This window comes from Pecten maximus, chromosome 2 (genome assembly GCF_902652985.1).
Source record: "Pecten maximus chromosome 2, xPecMax1.1, whole genome shotgun sequence".
In the NCBI taxonomy this organism is placed as follows: Eukaryota; Metazoa; Mollusca; class Bivalvia; order Pectinida; family Pectinidae; genus Pecten; species Pecten maximus.
Window position 1 is genome coordinate 24,113,973 of NC_047016.1, and position 17,673 is coordinate 24,131,645.

At 36.9% G+C, this 17,673-nt stretch overlaps 1 protein-coding gene across 1 annotated transcript in view; it reads left to right on the forward strand.

Moving 5' to 3' along the window:
• Positions 1-16,885, forward strand: part of LOC117321576 (abnormal spindle-like microcephaly-associated protein homolog) — a 57,504-nt gene extending 40,619 nt beyond the window's left edge. Inside the window, 1 exon segment of the mRNA XM_033876037.1 lies at positions 14,873-16,885. Within this exon segment, the coding sequence (XP_033731928.1) occupies positions 14,873-15,148 (276 nt within the window). The 3' untranslated portion in view covers positions 15,149-16,885.
• The last annotated feature ends 788 nt before the right edge of the window (positions 16,886-17,673 follow it).

The following is a 17,673-nucleotide window of genomic DNA, read 5'->3' on the forward strand; positions in this document are numbered from 1 at the left end:
ATATTGAACTACTTTTTTTTTTTTTTTTTTTTTCGAAATTTCCCACACATAGTGTTGAACTGTTAAACTTTAAAATGCCACATAAACTTCTATTGTTCAAGTTTTAATTTGGCATTGAAATCTTGAATCCTAATTAGTTTCAGAATCTCCAGTGTAAGCATTTGAGATGGCTGCCAGCAGTGAGCTTTGCAATCTTTGATTGCATGTTTTTGGGAAAGCATGTATTTGTTTCTTTTAGATATATAATTGGTTATAGTAAGTCTCAATTATTTGGACAAATTGCACTTATAAGCTTTTGGAAACTCACATTTTAATGTTTGATGCTGTCATTGTGATAGATTGAAACCACTGAAATAAAAGCCTGTTTTACAGCTAGCCTTGGCATTGAAAGTCCTGGTGTGGGATAGACCTTAACATTGATCTCAGACTCACGTGTTTGCTACGGCTGTGAACTTGACAGCTTGATTCCCAAAAGAGCTTGTACACTGCCTTATTTTGAGACATTCAGATGCTGCCTTGATCAATATGAGAAAGGTACATCAGCAAGCCACGTGGGTTGGTGAAGGCGTGTGGTGGTGTTCACATGTTGGAACATGTGAGCTGACTTTCTGTGGGTGTGCTTTTATACTTCTCTAATGTTTTCTTCCCCCGCAAAATTCTAACAGAATAGTATATATGTAACCTCAAGGAGGGGTTGGGCCAAAAAGGGTTAAATTAACTGAAATTTCAAAATAAAAAAATCTCTTCTCAATGCCCAAATAATGTAGAATCAAATGTAGAATCAATAGATGGATGCTCAACCAGAATTGTGAATTTCAGAACCCAGGGGTCTCACGTTTGCTACTGTTGAGGGGTAAGCTTTTAATTTACCACACAGTTTATATTTATCACATTTTTAGTTATCATTTGTTGAATTTCTATTGGAATTCATTTTAACTTGGTTCAGATTAGCAGGATGGGATGAAAGTGTGATGGTGTACACATGTTGGCCTGACTGTCCCCAGGGGTTGATGGGCAGGGTCATAACTGACATTTCAAAAATCTTCTTAATACCCAAATAAGTTAGAATCCAATACTCTTCATAGATGGAAGTTAAAGGTCTTAGGGTGCTTTACCAAAATTGTGAATTTCATTTCCCTTGGGTCTCATGTTTGCCTCTGGGGAGGACTTAAACTTTACTATAGTTTACAAAAGTAAATCACATTTTTAATTATCATGCACAAGGAGATTGGTTCCAATTCCAACACTTGAAATGGGGAGCTTACCATAGAACAAATGCTAACATTGGTGACCCAGTAAAAACATTCACTGAAATGCTTACTTCTATTGCCAAAAAAACTATATCAAAGTCTGTTCCAAAACCTACAAATTATTTTTATCTAAAGAATCTTTTATTAATAGATCTGGCCGAAATGCAGCTCTAACACAGTTCTTGACTTCCCCTACGGTTGAAAATTACAATAATTTTAAAATTTGGAGTGTGAATTAGGCTCTGCGTTCTATAAAACATGACAAAAAGAATAGCTGAAAGGAATATGATTCTAAAATATCTTCTAACATATCATCTAAAACAGTATGGGATAAGAAACGAAAAATAGTGGAAAAAGAAAAAAAAAAAAGCAACATCATCTTATCTTATCAATAAAAACCAAGTTTTCTCTTCTAAATCTGAAATTGCAAATGCATTTTCCAAAAATATATCCCAAAACTCATCAGTCAAAAATCACTCCAAAAAATTCCAAACATTCAAAAAAGAAAAGAAATCCTCCAACATAGAAAGTTACAACAAACCTTTCGATCTGCCAGAGTTGCTTGCATCTCTAGAAAAATCACATGATTCAGCAGCTGGTCCCAATGAAATGCCATATAAGTTTCTGAAACATCTACCGGAATCATCATTACATTGTCTCCTATATATTTTTAATCAAGTCTACGCTTCCAGAAAGATCCCCGAGTCTTGGAAGGAATTTATAATTATTCCAATTTCAAAACCTGGCAAGGACACCACTGAACCAAATAGTTATTGTCTTATATCTCTCTAATAAGCTACATTTGTAAAACACTTAAACGAATGATAAACACTAGACTAGTTTGGTTCCTTGAAGTCAATAATATTTTGAGTCTACTCCATAGTAGATTCAGAAACCTTTATTCGAGAAGCTTTCGCAAAGAAGGAACATCTCGTTGCTGTGGTCTTTGATCTTGAGAAAGCATATGATACTACATGGCAATTATTGTGTTATGAAAGACGTGCATGAAATTGGTGTACATGGGAATCTCCCAAAATTCAGTTCAAATTACATATCTGACAGACATTTTAAAGTTTATGTTGGTTCAACTAATATTCTGAAACAACCAAACAGGAGTCCCTCAGGGTGGAATCCTATCCGTAACTGTTTTCGGTCTAAAAATCAACAGTATAACTAAATGTCTTGATTAGTCAACTGAAGGGTTTCTTTTTGTTGATGATTTCTTAATCTGCTATAGGTCGAAGAACATGCACACGATAAAACGACAACTTCAACAATGTTTGGGCAAACTACAAACATGGGCAGATGAAAACAGCTTCAAATTCTCCAAATCAAAAACTGTCTTCATGCACTTCTGTCAAAAACAAAAACCACATAATGATCAAGATCTGACATTAAATGGTAGCAAAATTTCAGTTGTCAAGCAGACAAAATTCCTCCAACTAATTTTCAATTTGAACCTCTCCTTTGTTCCACATATAAAACACCTAAAGGATAAGTGCTCAAAGGCAATGAATATTTTACGCGTACTATCCCACACTGACTGGGGTGCGGACCGTGAAATGCTCTTGCGCCTTTATAGGGCACTTATTCGATCAAAACTCGACTATGGGTCCATCGTTTATGGATCAGCACGTAATTCTTACCTGCAAATGTTGGATCCTATCCACAATCAAGGATTACGTCTAGCACTTGGTGCTTTCCGAACAACACCTGTGCAGAGCCTTTATGTAGAGGCAAATGAACCATCCTTAAATGACCGAAGGAAAAGGCTAGACCTACAGTATGCTGCTCAATTGAAGTCAAACTCGAAAAACCCAGCTTTCAATCTCGTTTTCATTCCTCAATACCAAAACATATTCCCTCAATACCGAAAACATTTACCAACATTTGGTATAAGACTCTCAAACTTTCTACAAGAGCAACATAGCCGTATCTGATATAGCCACTGTGGCCTGTTGAAACAACCGACATTTACCTGACTCTGCATGAGAGGGCAAAGTCGACTGTTACCCCAAGATCACTTATCCTCCTTTCGGGAGTGCATTACAGATTTTGCCGATCATGTTCAGATCTACACTGATGACTCAAAAGATGGTGAAAAAGTCTCAGGAGCATGGTACACAAATTACCATTGTTCTTCAATTCGTCTACCAGATGGTGCCTCTATTTTCTCTGCAGATTTAACCAGTTCTGTAACTTGATTACTGCCATGACTGTGGTTTAACCTGTTCTGTAACTTGATTACTGCCATCACTATGTAACTTGTTCTATAACTTGATTACTGCCATGACTGGTTTAACCTGTTCTATAACTTGATTACTGCCATGACTGGTTTAACCAGTTCTGTAACTTGATTACTGCCATGACTGGTTTAACCTGTTCTATAACTTGATTACTGCCATGACTGGTTTAACCTGTTCTATAACTTGATTACTGCCATGACTGGTTTAACTTGTTCTGTAACTTGATTACTGCCATGACTGGTTTAACCTGTTCTATAACTTGATTACTGCCATGACTGGTTTAACCAGTTCTGTAACTTGATTACTGCCATGACTGTGGTTTAACCTGTTCTGTAACTTGATTACTGCCATCACTATGTAACTTGTTCTATAACTTGATTACTGCCATGACTGGTTTAACCAGTTCTGTAACTTGATTACTGCCATGACTGGTTTAACCTGTTCTATAACTTGATTACTGCCATGACTGTGGTTTAACCTGTTCTGTAACTTGATTACTGCCATCACTGTGTAACCTGTTCTATAACTTGATTACTGCCATAACTGGTTTAACCTGTTCTGTAACTTGATTACTGCCATGACTGTGGTTAACTTGTTCTGTAACTTGATTACTGCCATCACTGTGTAACCTGTTCTATAACTTGATTACTGCCATAACTGGTTTAACCTGTTCTGTAACTTGATTACTGCCATGACTGTGGTTAACTTGTTCTGTAACTTGATTACTGCCATCACTGTGTAACCTGTTCTATAACTTGATTACTGCCATAACTGGTTTAACCTGTTCTGTAACTTGATTACTGCCATAACTGTGTAACCTGTTCTATAACTTGATTACTGCCATAACTGGTTTAACCTGTTCTATAACTTGATTACTGCCATGACTGTGGTTAACTTGTTCAGTAACTTGATTACTGCCATCACTGTGTAACCTGTTCTATAACTTGATTACTACCATAACTGTGGTTTAACCTGTTCTGTAACTTGACTACTGCCATGACTGGTTTAACCTGTTCTGTAACTTGACTACTGCCATGACTGGTTTAACCTGTTCTGTAACTTGACTACTGCCATCACTGTGGTTTAACCTGTTCTGTAACTTGACTACTGCCATCACTGTGGTTTAACCTGTTCTGTAACTTGACTACTGCCATAACTGGTTTAACCTGTTCTGTAACTTGATTACTACCATGACTGGTTTAACCTGTTCTGTAACTTGATTACTGCCATAACTGTGTAACCTGTTCTATAACTTGATTACTGCCATGACTGGTTTAACCTGTTCTATAACTTGACTACTGCCATGACTGTGGTTTAACCTGTTCTGTAACTTGACTACTGCCATAACTGGTTTAACCTGTTCTGTAACTTGATTACTACCATGACTGGTTTAACCTGTTCTGTAACTTGATTACTGCCATAACTGTGGTTTAACCAGTTCTATAACTTGACTACTGCCATAACTGGTTTAACCTGTTCTGTAACTTGATTACTACCATGACTGGTTTAACCTGTTCTATAACTTGACTACTGCCATAACTGTGGTTTAACCAGTTCTATAACTTGACTACTGCCATAACTGGTTTAACCTGTTCTATAACTTGACTACTGCCATAACTGTGGTTTAACCTGTTCTATAACTTGATTACTACCATGACTGGTTTAACCTGTTCTATAACTTGACTACTGCCATGACTGTGGTTTAACCTGTTCTGTAACTTGACTACTGCCATCACTGTGTAACTTGTTCTGTAACTTGACTACTGCCATGACTGGTTTAACTTGTTCTGTAACTTGATTACTGCCATCACTGTGTAACCTGTTCTGTAACTTGATTACTGCCATAACTGTGTAACCTGTTCTATAACTTGATTACTGCCATGACTGTGGTTTAACCTGTTCTATAACTTGATTACTGCCATCACTGTGGTTTAACCAGTTCTGTAACTTGATTACTGCCATCACTGTGGTTTAACCTGTTCTATAACTTGATTACTACCATGACTGGTTTAACCTGTTCTGTAACTTGATTACTACCATGACTGGTTTAACCTGTTCTATAACTTGATTACTGCCATGACTGGTTTAACCTGTTCTGTAACTTGATTACTGCCATGACTGGTTTAACCTGTTCTGTAACTTGATTACTGCCATGACTGGTTTAACCTGTTCTGTAACTTGATTACTGCCATGACTGGTTTAACCTGTTCTGTAACTTGATTACTGCCATGACTGGTTTAACCTGTTCTGTAACTTGATTACTACCATGACTGGTTTAACCTGTTCTATAACTTGATTACTACCATAACTGGTTTAACCTGTTCTGTAACTTGATTACTGCCATCACTGTGTAACCTGTTCTATAACTTGATTACTGCCATGACTGGTTTAACCTGTTCTGTAACTTGACTACTGCCATGACTGGTTTAACTTGTTCTGTAACTTGATTACTGCCATGACTGGTTTAACCTGTTCTATAACTTGACTACTGCCATCACTGTGTAACCTGTTCTGTAACTTGATTACTGCCATAACTGGTTTAACCTGTTCTGTAACTTGACTACTGCCATGACTGTGGTTTAATAACCAGTTCTATAACTTGATTACTGCCATCACTATGTAACTTGTTCTATAACTTGATTACTGCCATTACTGTTGTTGAACTTATTCTGTAACTTGATTACTGCCATGACTGTGGTTTAACCTGTTCTGTAACTTGATTACTGCCATCACTGTGTAACCTGTTCTATAACTTGATTACTGCCATAACTGGTTTAACCTGTTCTATAACTTGATTACTGCCATGACTGGTTTAACCTGTTCTATAACTTGATTACTGCCATGACTGGTTTAACCTGTTCTATAACTTGATTACTACCATGACTGGTTTAACTTGTTCTGTAACTTGATTACTGCCATGACTGGTTTAACCTGTTCTATAACTTGATTACTGCCATGACTGGTTTAACCTGTTCTATAACTTGATTACTGCCATAACTGTTGTTTAACCTGTTCTATAACTTGACTACTGCCATGATTGTGGTTTAATAACCAGTTCTATAACTTGATTACTGCCATCACTATGTAACTTGTTCTATAACTTGATTACTGCCATTACTGTTGTTTAACTTGTTCTGTAACTTGACTACTGCCATGACTGGTTTAACCTGTTCTGTAACTTGACTACTGCCATAACTGTGGTTTATTAATCTGTTCTGTAACTTGACTACTGCCATGACTGTGGTTTAACCTGTTCTGTAACTTGATTACTGCCATGTCCAATAATATTTTGAGTCCACTCCAAAGTGGATTCAAAAACCGCAGAGGAACAGTAGACCACCTGGTCAGATTAGAAACCTTTATTCGAGAAGCTTTTGCAAAGAAGGAACATCTTGTTGCTGTGTTCTTCGATCTGGAGAAAGCATACAATACTACATGGCAATATGGTATTATGAAAGACCTGCATGAAATTGGTGTACGTGGGAATCTCCCAAAATTCATTTCAAACTACATATCTGACAGACATTTTAAAGTTTATGTTGGTTCAACTAATATTCTGAAACAACCAAACAGGAGTCCCTCAGGGTGGAATCCTATCCATAACTGTTTTCGGTCTAAAATCAACAGTAACTAAATGTCTTGATTAGTCAACTGAAGGGTTCTTTTTGTTGATGACTTCTTGATCTGCTATAGGTCGAACATGCACACGATAGAACGACAACTTCAACAATGTTTGGGCAAGCTACAGATACTTCAAATTTTCTAAACCAAAAACTGTCTACATGCACTGCTGTCAAAAACGAAAACCACATAATGATCCAGATCTAATATTAAATGGTATCAAAATTTCAGTTGTCGAGCAGACCAAATTCCTCCAACTAATTTTCAATTTGAACCTCTCCTTTGTTCCACATATAAAACACCTAAAGGATAAGTGCTCAAAGGCAATGAATATTTTACGCGTACTATCCCACACTGACTGGGGTGCGGACCGTGAAATGCTCTTGCGCCTTTATAGGGCACTTATTCGATCAAAACTCGACTATGGGTCCATCGTTTATGGATCAGCACGTAATTCTTACCTGCAAATGTTGGATCCTATCCACAATCAAGGATTACGTCTAGCACTTGGTGCTTTCCGAACAACACCTGTGCAGAGCCTTTATGTAGAGGCAAATGAACCATCCCTAAATGACCGAAGGAAAAAACTTACGCTTCAATATGCCGCCCAATTGAAATCCAACCCGAAAAACCCGGCTTTTGATCTTGTTGTCAATCCGCAATACCGAAACATATTCACTCAAAACCAAAAACTCTTACCAACATTTGGAATTAGAATTTCGAATTTTCTTCATGAACTTAACATAAGCTTAGACAACATAGGCGAATACACCGTAACGGATGTACCGCCATGGCTTGTCGAAACACCCTGATATCAACCTTACTCTACATGAGAGGGCAAAGTCGAGTGTTACTTACCCGAAGAGCACAAATTTTCTTTTCGGGAGTGCATTGCAGATTTTCCTGATCATGTTCAGATCTACACTGATGGCTCAAAAGATGGAGTAAAGGTCTCCGCAGCATGCTATTCCGATCACCATTGCTCTTCAATCCGCTTACCAGATGGTGCCTCTATCTTCTCTGCGGAAGCAATTGTGCCATCGATTTGGCCCTCGACCATATCGAAGAACAACGCATCAGAAAAGCAATCATTTGTTCCGACTCTCTATCCGTCCTTCAGAATTTACAATCACGAGATCCAAAGAACATACTCATACAAAACCTTGTTTTACGAATATCTCGTATCTTAAAAAAATGCAAAATAACATTACTTTGGATTCCGAGCCATGTTGGAATTAAAGGCAACGAACTTGTTGACCGCCAAGCAAAACTGAGTGCTCTAAATCTGCAACAAACAAATATTAAAATACCATTACAGATTTCAAACCTCTAATTAGTTCTGCCATTCAGAGTAAATGGCAGCAACGCTGGTCTCTCGAGACGAGCAACAAACTTTTTAAAGTACAACCAAAACTTAAAACATCAAAACCAAGCCGGAAGGATTGTAGAGAGGAAATAGTCCTCTCTCGGCTCCGTACCGGGCACACATATCCTACTCATTCGTTCCTTTTGAAACGAGAGGATCCACCAGTGTGTTATGCATGTGATGTTCAATTCACAGTGCAGCATTTTTTAATAGAATGCTCCGATTTTAAGCACATTCGTGATAAATACTTTCGAGTCCCGGATATGAAAACCCTTTTCAGTTCCGTGGATTCGAAAACAATATTTAGCTACTTGAAAGAAATCGATCTATTTTATAGACTTTGATGTCTTTTACGTTACTGTCTTTGACGTTCTATTTATAACAAAGTTCACATAATCTATTCGTACATATTATTTCACATAATCTATTCGTACATATATATATTTTACCATTTTTAACCACCTTTTATTATAATGATGTAAATATACAATACGGATGCTTTTAAAAAATGACAAATTTTGTCTGATTTTAATTTGAAAAATAAAACTTGTTAGTATATTGTTTGGCCCTAAATGACCCTAGTTGTCGATGGGCCGTAAAACATAAACAAACGAACAAAAGTAACTTGATTACTACCATGACTGTGGTTTAATAACTTGTTCTGTAACTTAAATACTGCCATGACTGTTACTGTAATAGTTTTGAGGTTGATTAAAGTTCTTCATGTTAGTTTCTTTCAGCCATTAGTTTTGTGTAGTGTAATTTGAATTTTCTATAGAGACTGCTAACAAGATCAATTTTTTATTGTTATTATTTCATGGCTTGTCAATAGAGCATATTTTTGTATGAAGCACCCTGAAATGAAATTATTAGAATATTAAAAGATTTTTTTTTTTTTTTTTTCTAAAAATTGTAAACTCAGCTTACATTGTTTAAAAAGTCTTAAAAAGGGGCATGAAGACAATTGAGATAATAAATTAGGATGATCCCTATTGAATCTCTTATCTTTCTAACTCAATGGACAACAGGCTTATAAATAAACTTGACCCACTTTCAATATCACAAGGTTCAAATGTTGAAAGCTGTCCTCTGCATGGTCAGGATATTTGACTGCATACTGGAATAAAGACTAATTTGGTTATTAATCCAAATGAATTCATGATCAAAAGTTTAGAGTGACCCTGGTAATTCTTAGAAAGAGTAGGTATAGAGTATATATAGCTAGGTTAGCAGTGCTGTGGCTAGCCTTTCTGACCTAATCCAGCCTCAGGTTCAGTGTAGGGATCTACCTCATTTAAAGAAATTATCACATATATGTGAACTACACGTTGTATAGTCACTTGTAGAATGTTGTGTACGGTGTATGTAGATGAATATAAGAATGACGATTGACGCCGTTAGACTCTTCTTCATATTTATTCATATGCAAGTTCTATACATATATATGGCAGGTATTTTCAATGTACATGTCCAGTGAGGGCGAGAGTGTAAAGACTGTATCTCCGCCCGGCCTACTGGCCGGGACTGTCCCAAGGACCAGTCACCTATCTCTCTCCTAACTAACTCTTCTTGTCTCACTGCTTACTTTTATATGCTAGGGATGATGTGAATTACATAATCCAAATCACTAAATACTTAGGTAAATATATAACTCGTGTCCAAATAGACAAATATATAACTCGTGTCCAAATAGACAGTTCTTATGTAAATGGCATTGTATATCCAGGGGCAGTGTCCGTGTCAACAGGTAGTAGCCACGTCTACACATATACTGCCCTTTGGACATACCATGCCCTCTTAATATAAATTTTCATACCATAATTTTGATATATTTTAAAATAAAACATTATACTTCATATAGCTGACCTATAAGTTTGACAGCTAACAGAATAAATCAGAAAGAATCATGATGAAACTGCCAGGCCCATATATCACTGACATTGTGTTGATGGCTAGGTTATTCTGGCCCATATATCACTGACATTGTGTTGATGGCTAGGTTATCCTGGCCGATATATCACTGACGTTGTGTTGATAGCTAGGTTATCCTGGCCCATATATCACTGACATTGTGTTGATGGCTAGGTTATCCTGGCCGATATATCACAGCCATTGTGTTGATGGCTAGGTTATTCTGGCGCATATATCACTGACATTGTGTTGATGGCTAGGTTATCCTGGCCCATATATCACTGACATTGTGTTGATGGCTAGGTTATCCTGGCCGATATATCACTGACATTGTGTTGATGGCTAGGTAATCCTGGCCCATATATCACTGACATTGTGTTGATGGCTAGGTTATCCTGGCCCATATATCACTGACATTGTGTTGATAGCTAGGTTATCCTGGCCCATATATCACTGACATTGTGTTGATGGCTAGGTTATCCTGGCCCATATCACTGACATTGTGTTGATGGCTAGGTTATCTTGGCCCGTATATCACTGACATTGTGTTGATAGCTAGGTTATCCTGGCCCATATATCACTGACATTGTGTTGATGGCTAGGTTATCCTGGCCCATATATCACTGACGTTGTGTTGATGGCTAGGTTATCCTGGCCCATATATCACTGACATTGTGTTGATGGCTAGGTAATCCTGGCCCATATATCACTGACATTGTGTTTATGGTTAGGTTATCCTGGCCCATATATCACTGACATTGTGTTGATGGCTAGGTTATCCTGGCCCATATATCACTGACATTGTGTTGATGGCTAGGTTATCCTGGCCCATATATCACTGACATTGTGTTGATGGCTAGGTTATAATTATCCTGGCCCATATATCACTGACGTTGTGTTGATAGCTAGGTTATCCTGGCCCATATATCACTGACATTGTGTTGATGGCTAGGTTATCCTGGCCCATATATCACTGACATTGTGTTGATGGCTAGGTTATCCTGGCCCATATATCACTGACGTTGTGTTGATGGCTAGGTTATCCTGGCCCATATATCACTGACATTGTGTTGATGACTAAGTTATCCTGGCCCATATATCACTGACATTGTGTTGATGGCTAGGTTATCCTGGCCCATATATCACTGACATTGTGTTGATAGCTAGGTTATCCTGGCCCATATATCACTGAGATTAGCATGTCTGGAGAGAGGATCAAACTGGGATATGTCAGCTCATATAGTCTAGATTCTGTTTAGGTGTACTTGAGTACAGCTTAGTTTACATCTATCCAGTGTTTTATGGGTGAAGTTTATATACGTGTAGTGAGGGTTTTATGGGTGAAGTTTGTATGTAGTGAGTGGTATATGGGTGAAGTTTACATGTAGTGAGTGGTAAATGGGTGAAGTTTGCATGTAGTGAGTGATCTATGGGTGAAGTTTATATGTAGTGAGTGGTAAATGGGTGAAGTTTATATGTAGTGAGTGGTAAATGGGTGAAGTTTATATGTAGTGAGTGGTATATGGGTGAAGTTTATATACGTGTAGTGAGGGTTTTATGGGTGAAGTTTGTATGTAGTGAGTGGTAAATGGGTGAAGTTTATATATATTGAGTGGTATATGGGTGAAGTTTGTATGTAGTGAGTGGTATATGGGTGAAGTTTGTATGTAGTGAGTTGTAAATGGGTGAAATTTATATGTAGTGTGTGGTATATGGGTGAAATTTATATGTAGTGAGTGGTATATTGGTGAAGTTTATATGTAGTGAGTGGTATATTGGTGAAGTTTATATGTAGTGAGTGGTATATTGGTGAAGTTTATATGTAGTGAGTGTTTTATGGGTGAAGTTTATATGTAGTGAGTGGTATATTGGTGAAGTTTATATGTAGTGAGTGGTATATGGGTGAAGTTTATATGTAGTGAGTGGTATATTGGTGAAGTTTTATATGTAGTGAGTGGTATATGGGATGAAGTTTATATGTAGCTGAGTGGGTATTATGGGTGAATGAGTATTTATATGTAGTGAGTGGTATATGGGTGAAGTTTATATGTATACATATATAGTGAGTGGTATATTGGTGAAGTTTATATGTAGTGAGTGGTAAATGGGTGAAGTTTATATGTAGTGAGTGGTATATGGGTGAAGTTTATATGTAGTGAGTGGTATATGGGTGAAGTTTATATGTAGTGAGTGGTATATGGGTGAAGTTTATATGTATACATATATAGTGATTGGTATATTGGTGAAGTTTATATGTAGTGAGTGGTATATGGGTGAAGTTTATATGTATACATATATAGTGATTGGTATATTGGTGAAGTTTATATGTAGTGATTGGTATATTGGTGAAGTTTAAATGTAGTGAGTGTTTTTGTGTAATGTTGTAATAAACACTTTATGTTACAGCTGTATGTAAATGAGACAAGTTTGTTTGGTATCAAGTTTTATATGGTACTGATTAGACACATACACTTGTTGCCATGGCCACACCTGGAGAAGGCAAAACGTGAGGAACTCAAATCGTTGTTATATCCACACAGCAGAGTATTGATTGGGTTGAACAGTGCTGTGGCTAGCCTTTCTGACCTAATCCAGCTGAAGGAATAAATCAGAAAGAATCATGATGAAACTGCCAGGGTTTTCTGTATGGCAGAAATAGGACACAAAGTGACGTACATCACCATGATTCTTCACACAGACAGCATCTTTTTGATTTTCATGTATGGTAAATAAATGTATGAAAATTGTACGAATTTATTTCAACAAGAAAAATAATTGGGGTTACTGAAGTAAGTAGATTTTTTCAGCCTACAAGTGGAGGGAATCCAGGGGAGTTATTGCTGTACCTTTGACAACTGTATCCATACATAGACAGCTAGGCTTAAACTTTTATAAAACAGTGTTGTGTCAATACGCATGAGGACATACAGGTTTTTCAAATATTTCTTCCTTGTGACAAAACCTTTCCACTGCCACTGGTACTACATTTGCGAACCTACTGCCCAAGGACCTGGTGTTGCGACCTTTGACATACTTTTAAAAAACTAATTCTGATTTTCAACCCACTCGACAAGCTATGTTGTCTTCTGACAGCACTTTTTTGGGTTTTTTTGTTGTTGTTTTTTTTTTTCTTCTTTTTTTTTTAATGTTTGCTTGCTTTTGACACTGACTTCACCAGTACAACATATTGCTTTGTTTGATTTTTTGAAAATGATAGTCTTTCCGATTCGTTCAATCCAGGAATTGGATAATGTCAGTGTGGATGTTACTCATTACAATAGACAACATCTATAGTGTTTATCGATTACATGTAAGTTATATGTTAGATATCCGATAATAAAGCCAAAAAGTAATATTTCATGCCATTTCTATGCGACCATTCACTGACACTCGCACTGCTGAAACAGTCAGTCGGTCCAGCTACATGTGAAGATGTACTTGCAAAAATCAGCTGCAGTCATCTTTTTTTTCCTTTAGTCATGATTTCAATACATCTTATATTGGTTTGTGGTTGGGAGTTGCTGCGTTGACATTTTGTTCAGGCAAATGTTATAAATTTCATCACCGAAATTGATGATGGCATGACGACTGCCTTCTTCCAAGAGAGAATATTTGACATCACTCTGTATAAATATATGTTAAGCATCTATGTGAAAACATAATCAACACAGAGATTTTAGAGTAGTACATGTTTTTTGCCAAACATCTTGCAGGTCGCAAGCAAAAAAAGATAGGGAGACTTATAGGAACAAAGCAATGAGCCTGGGTATATGGCATTATGGTTTCTTAAAATCTATGTTCATAATACCCCCCATGTTTCAATTTCAACTTTGGTCCCTAAAATGTTTAACCTCTATAAAACAGCACATAAACAGTAACACATACCATAGGGATCTTGTACATGTAACCATACCATACTGGGTACTCCTTAACTAGCTCCTAGACCTCATTACATTATGTTGGTCATCAGTCACAGATCAAGGGTCATCTTTACCTCCTCTAAAAATTAAACATTTGTATACAAAATTTCCCATAGACCCCCTCCACAGATCTAGTTCATATCAAAACAGCAAGTTGAACACTGGATTAAATTTGTCAAAAAAATACATGTATTACTGACTACTGTTAATTACAATCACATATCAATTGTATGCACTTGTTACTGATGTGGGGATGCAGATATCTATTTAAGTTCCTGCTCGCTTTGTTACCAATCAATTCATACAAAACAAAGTATTGTGGTCGACTACATTAACTCATCACAGAGAGCTGGAAGTTGTTCTCTTCCAGCTCTGTACTGTGCACACATATCCTACTCATTCGTTCCTTTTTAAACGAGAAGATCCACCATTATACCATGCATGTGACACTCAATCACAGAGGAGCATTTTCTAATAGAATGATCCGATTTTAAGCGCATCTTGTGATAGTATAATGTTCGGCCCTAAATGACCCTAGCTGTCTTTTCTTTGTTTCAGGTCGTACTTACAGATAAAAAGGTTATAAGTAAGATACAGAGTATTTACACACTGACTTCGAGGAAACACAAGATTACAGAGACCAGGATGATCAGACAGGCCAAAATTTCTGCAGCTAAGAGCTTTAATGCCACATTGCCCATTTTGCCTTCACAGAAAAGACAGCATCGAATTCATCCTGACTGGGTTTTACAGCGCAACCGGATGCGGCACATCGAGGACCCCCTCCAAGCAATCAAGTTTGTACTCGACAACTTTCAGCTCACCCCTAAGTGAAGACATTCGCTGAAACTTTATGACTATGTCGGATGCACCAAAATCTGAATTCATAGTTTTCAAATGTGAAGGAAATAATTCATACATTGTCATTTAGATAGACAAGGAACTCAGATTTTTTTCTCATACCTCCTGAAATTGGTAGAATGAAATCAGACCATACATGGACTTTTTGTCTGGTTTTAAGTACTTTGTAATTCAGTTAAAGAGCTTATGGCTATAAACAATAGATGTGTACTAGGTGGTATGTTGATACTTGTGGAGAACAAGGAGGTACATTGTATATGATGTGTATGTACTAATGAAGCCAAATCTGTGGAGGGAATTCACATTTACACGTTATTGTTTTATTGGTATATCTTAAGTATCTGCATGTGGTTAATGCAGAAAAACCTGTCACCCTGACCTCAAGGTCAAACATTTCACTGAAATCTATCGGTATTAAAGTAATGTACTAGATAAAACCGCAGATAACCTTACATAATTTAATGGTGCTTTGTTAATACCAGGTGTTATATCAACATTACAGGTAAGTCTGTGTGATGGTTTACACTGCTGGGTATAATATGTCTATAAAACAGCACTGTGTTTAAGGTCACTGTGATCTCATCTCTAAGTGTAACACAGGCCCTAACTAGATAAATCTGATAAGTGGCAATTTAAGGTTTTGTCAGGGTCCATTACTAGGAGAAATAGGTGAATTACGTTTAACCAGATATCATACCACTGTATATTCAATATTTTATGCAATGTTTTGCTATGATCCCTGATGAGTTTTTAACTGTATAATAAACCATTTTAGTTACTGTTGTAGGTTTCTTATAAAAATCTTACAAGATCCCTTGTGTTCCATCTCATTTTGATTTAATTTAGTATTTGCTTAAATTGAACTAGATGATCAATAAGATTGGCTAAAAGCATTGTGCACTGAATAAACAAAAATATTCTTAATTCTCATGACTGTCTTCTAAGAAACTGTTTATTAGTCTTTATTCTTACCACTCTCTTCTGAACTGTTCATTAGGCTTAATTCTCATTGCTATCTTCTGAACATCTCATTAATCGTAATTCTCATTGCTATCTTCTGAACATCTCATTAATCTTAATTCTCATCACTCTCTTCTGTCAGAACTCATTTGCCTAAATTACTCACAAATACAATTTAATCCACATGTTTATGTTTGTATGAAACAAGGCATCATGTAAATGGAGTCAGATTTATGTATTCATCTTAAATCATAGCTGTAATTCAAAGGATTTGTTCGTGTAATCTGATTTGAAAATTAAAAAAATTGTTTAAATGTTTCAATATTGATCAAAATGTATTTAAACCAAAGTTATGAGACACTGAACAAAATACCTTTGATTAGTTTTTATAACATAATATTTTTTACAATTTAAACTTTTAATAGGATAACTGTTTTATTTGGTATTACCAGTTACATTGTATATAGTTAAAGAGATAACAACCCCCAATCATGTTTTAGGGAATTCTTTTGTCTACCAGTGAAAGCCTCCAGGCATGTACAATTTTATACCACAGTCAATATGCAGTTTCAGCAAAAGAATTTGTACTGGAATCAAAGAATGATAAGTAATTATAACATGTTTGTACTGTTTTTTTAGAATCATGATATTATTACAAGTATTCTAAAATCTTGTTTTTGTCTTCATACTGTATGTCATAGAGAATATTATGCCAAAAGAGGCATCACAATACAAGACATTTCATATCAATGTGTTGCTTTTGTTTTCTTTTTTTCTTTTTTCTTTTTTTGTCTCTGTAATGTGTACATGACAATTCATAATTGTCTTACTAAAACAAAGTGGCCAAGTCAGACTGAGGTAATACTTGTCTGTTGGCATTGGCATGTACATCAATTTAACAAACCAGATTTTTTATTTCAACTTTCTGAGAAACAATCTAGATTCAAAATGTAGTTAAATGATAAAGGATAAAAGAGGAATGGAATCAAAGCAGAACAGACAAGTGATGGGGTCATAGGGGAACAGACAAGTGATGGGGTCATAGGGGAACAGACAAGGAATGGGGTCATAGGGGAACAGACAAGTAATGGGGTCATAGGGGAACAGACAAGGAATGGGGTCATAGGGAACAGACAAGTAATGGGGTCATAGGGGAACAGACAAGTGATGGGGTCATAGGGGAACAGACCAGGAATGGGGTCATAAGGGAACAGACAAGGAATGGGGTCATAGGGGAACAGACAAGTGATGGGGTCATAGGGGAACAGACCAGGAATGGGGTCATAAGGGAACAGACAAGTAATGGGGTCATAGGGGAACAGACGAGGAATGGGGTCATAGGGGAACAGACAAGGAATGGGGTCATAGGGGAACAGACAAGTGATGGGGTCATAGGGGAACAGACCAGGAATGGGGTCATAGGGGAACAGACCAGGAATGGGGTCATAGGGGAACAGACAAGTGATGGGGTCATAGGGGAACAGACAAGTGATGGGGTCATAGGGGAACAGACAAGGGATGGGGTCATAGGGGAACAG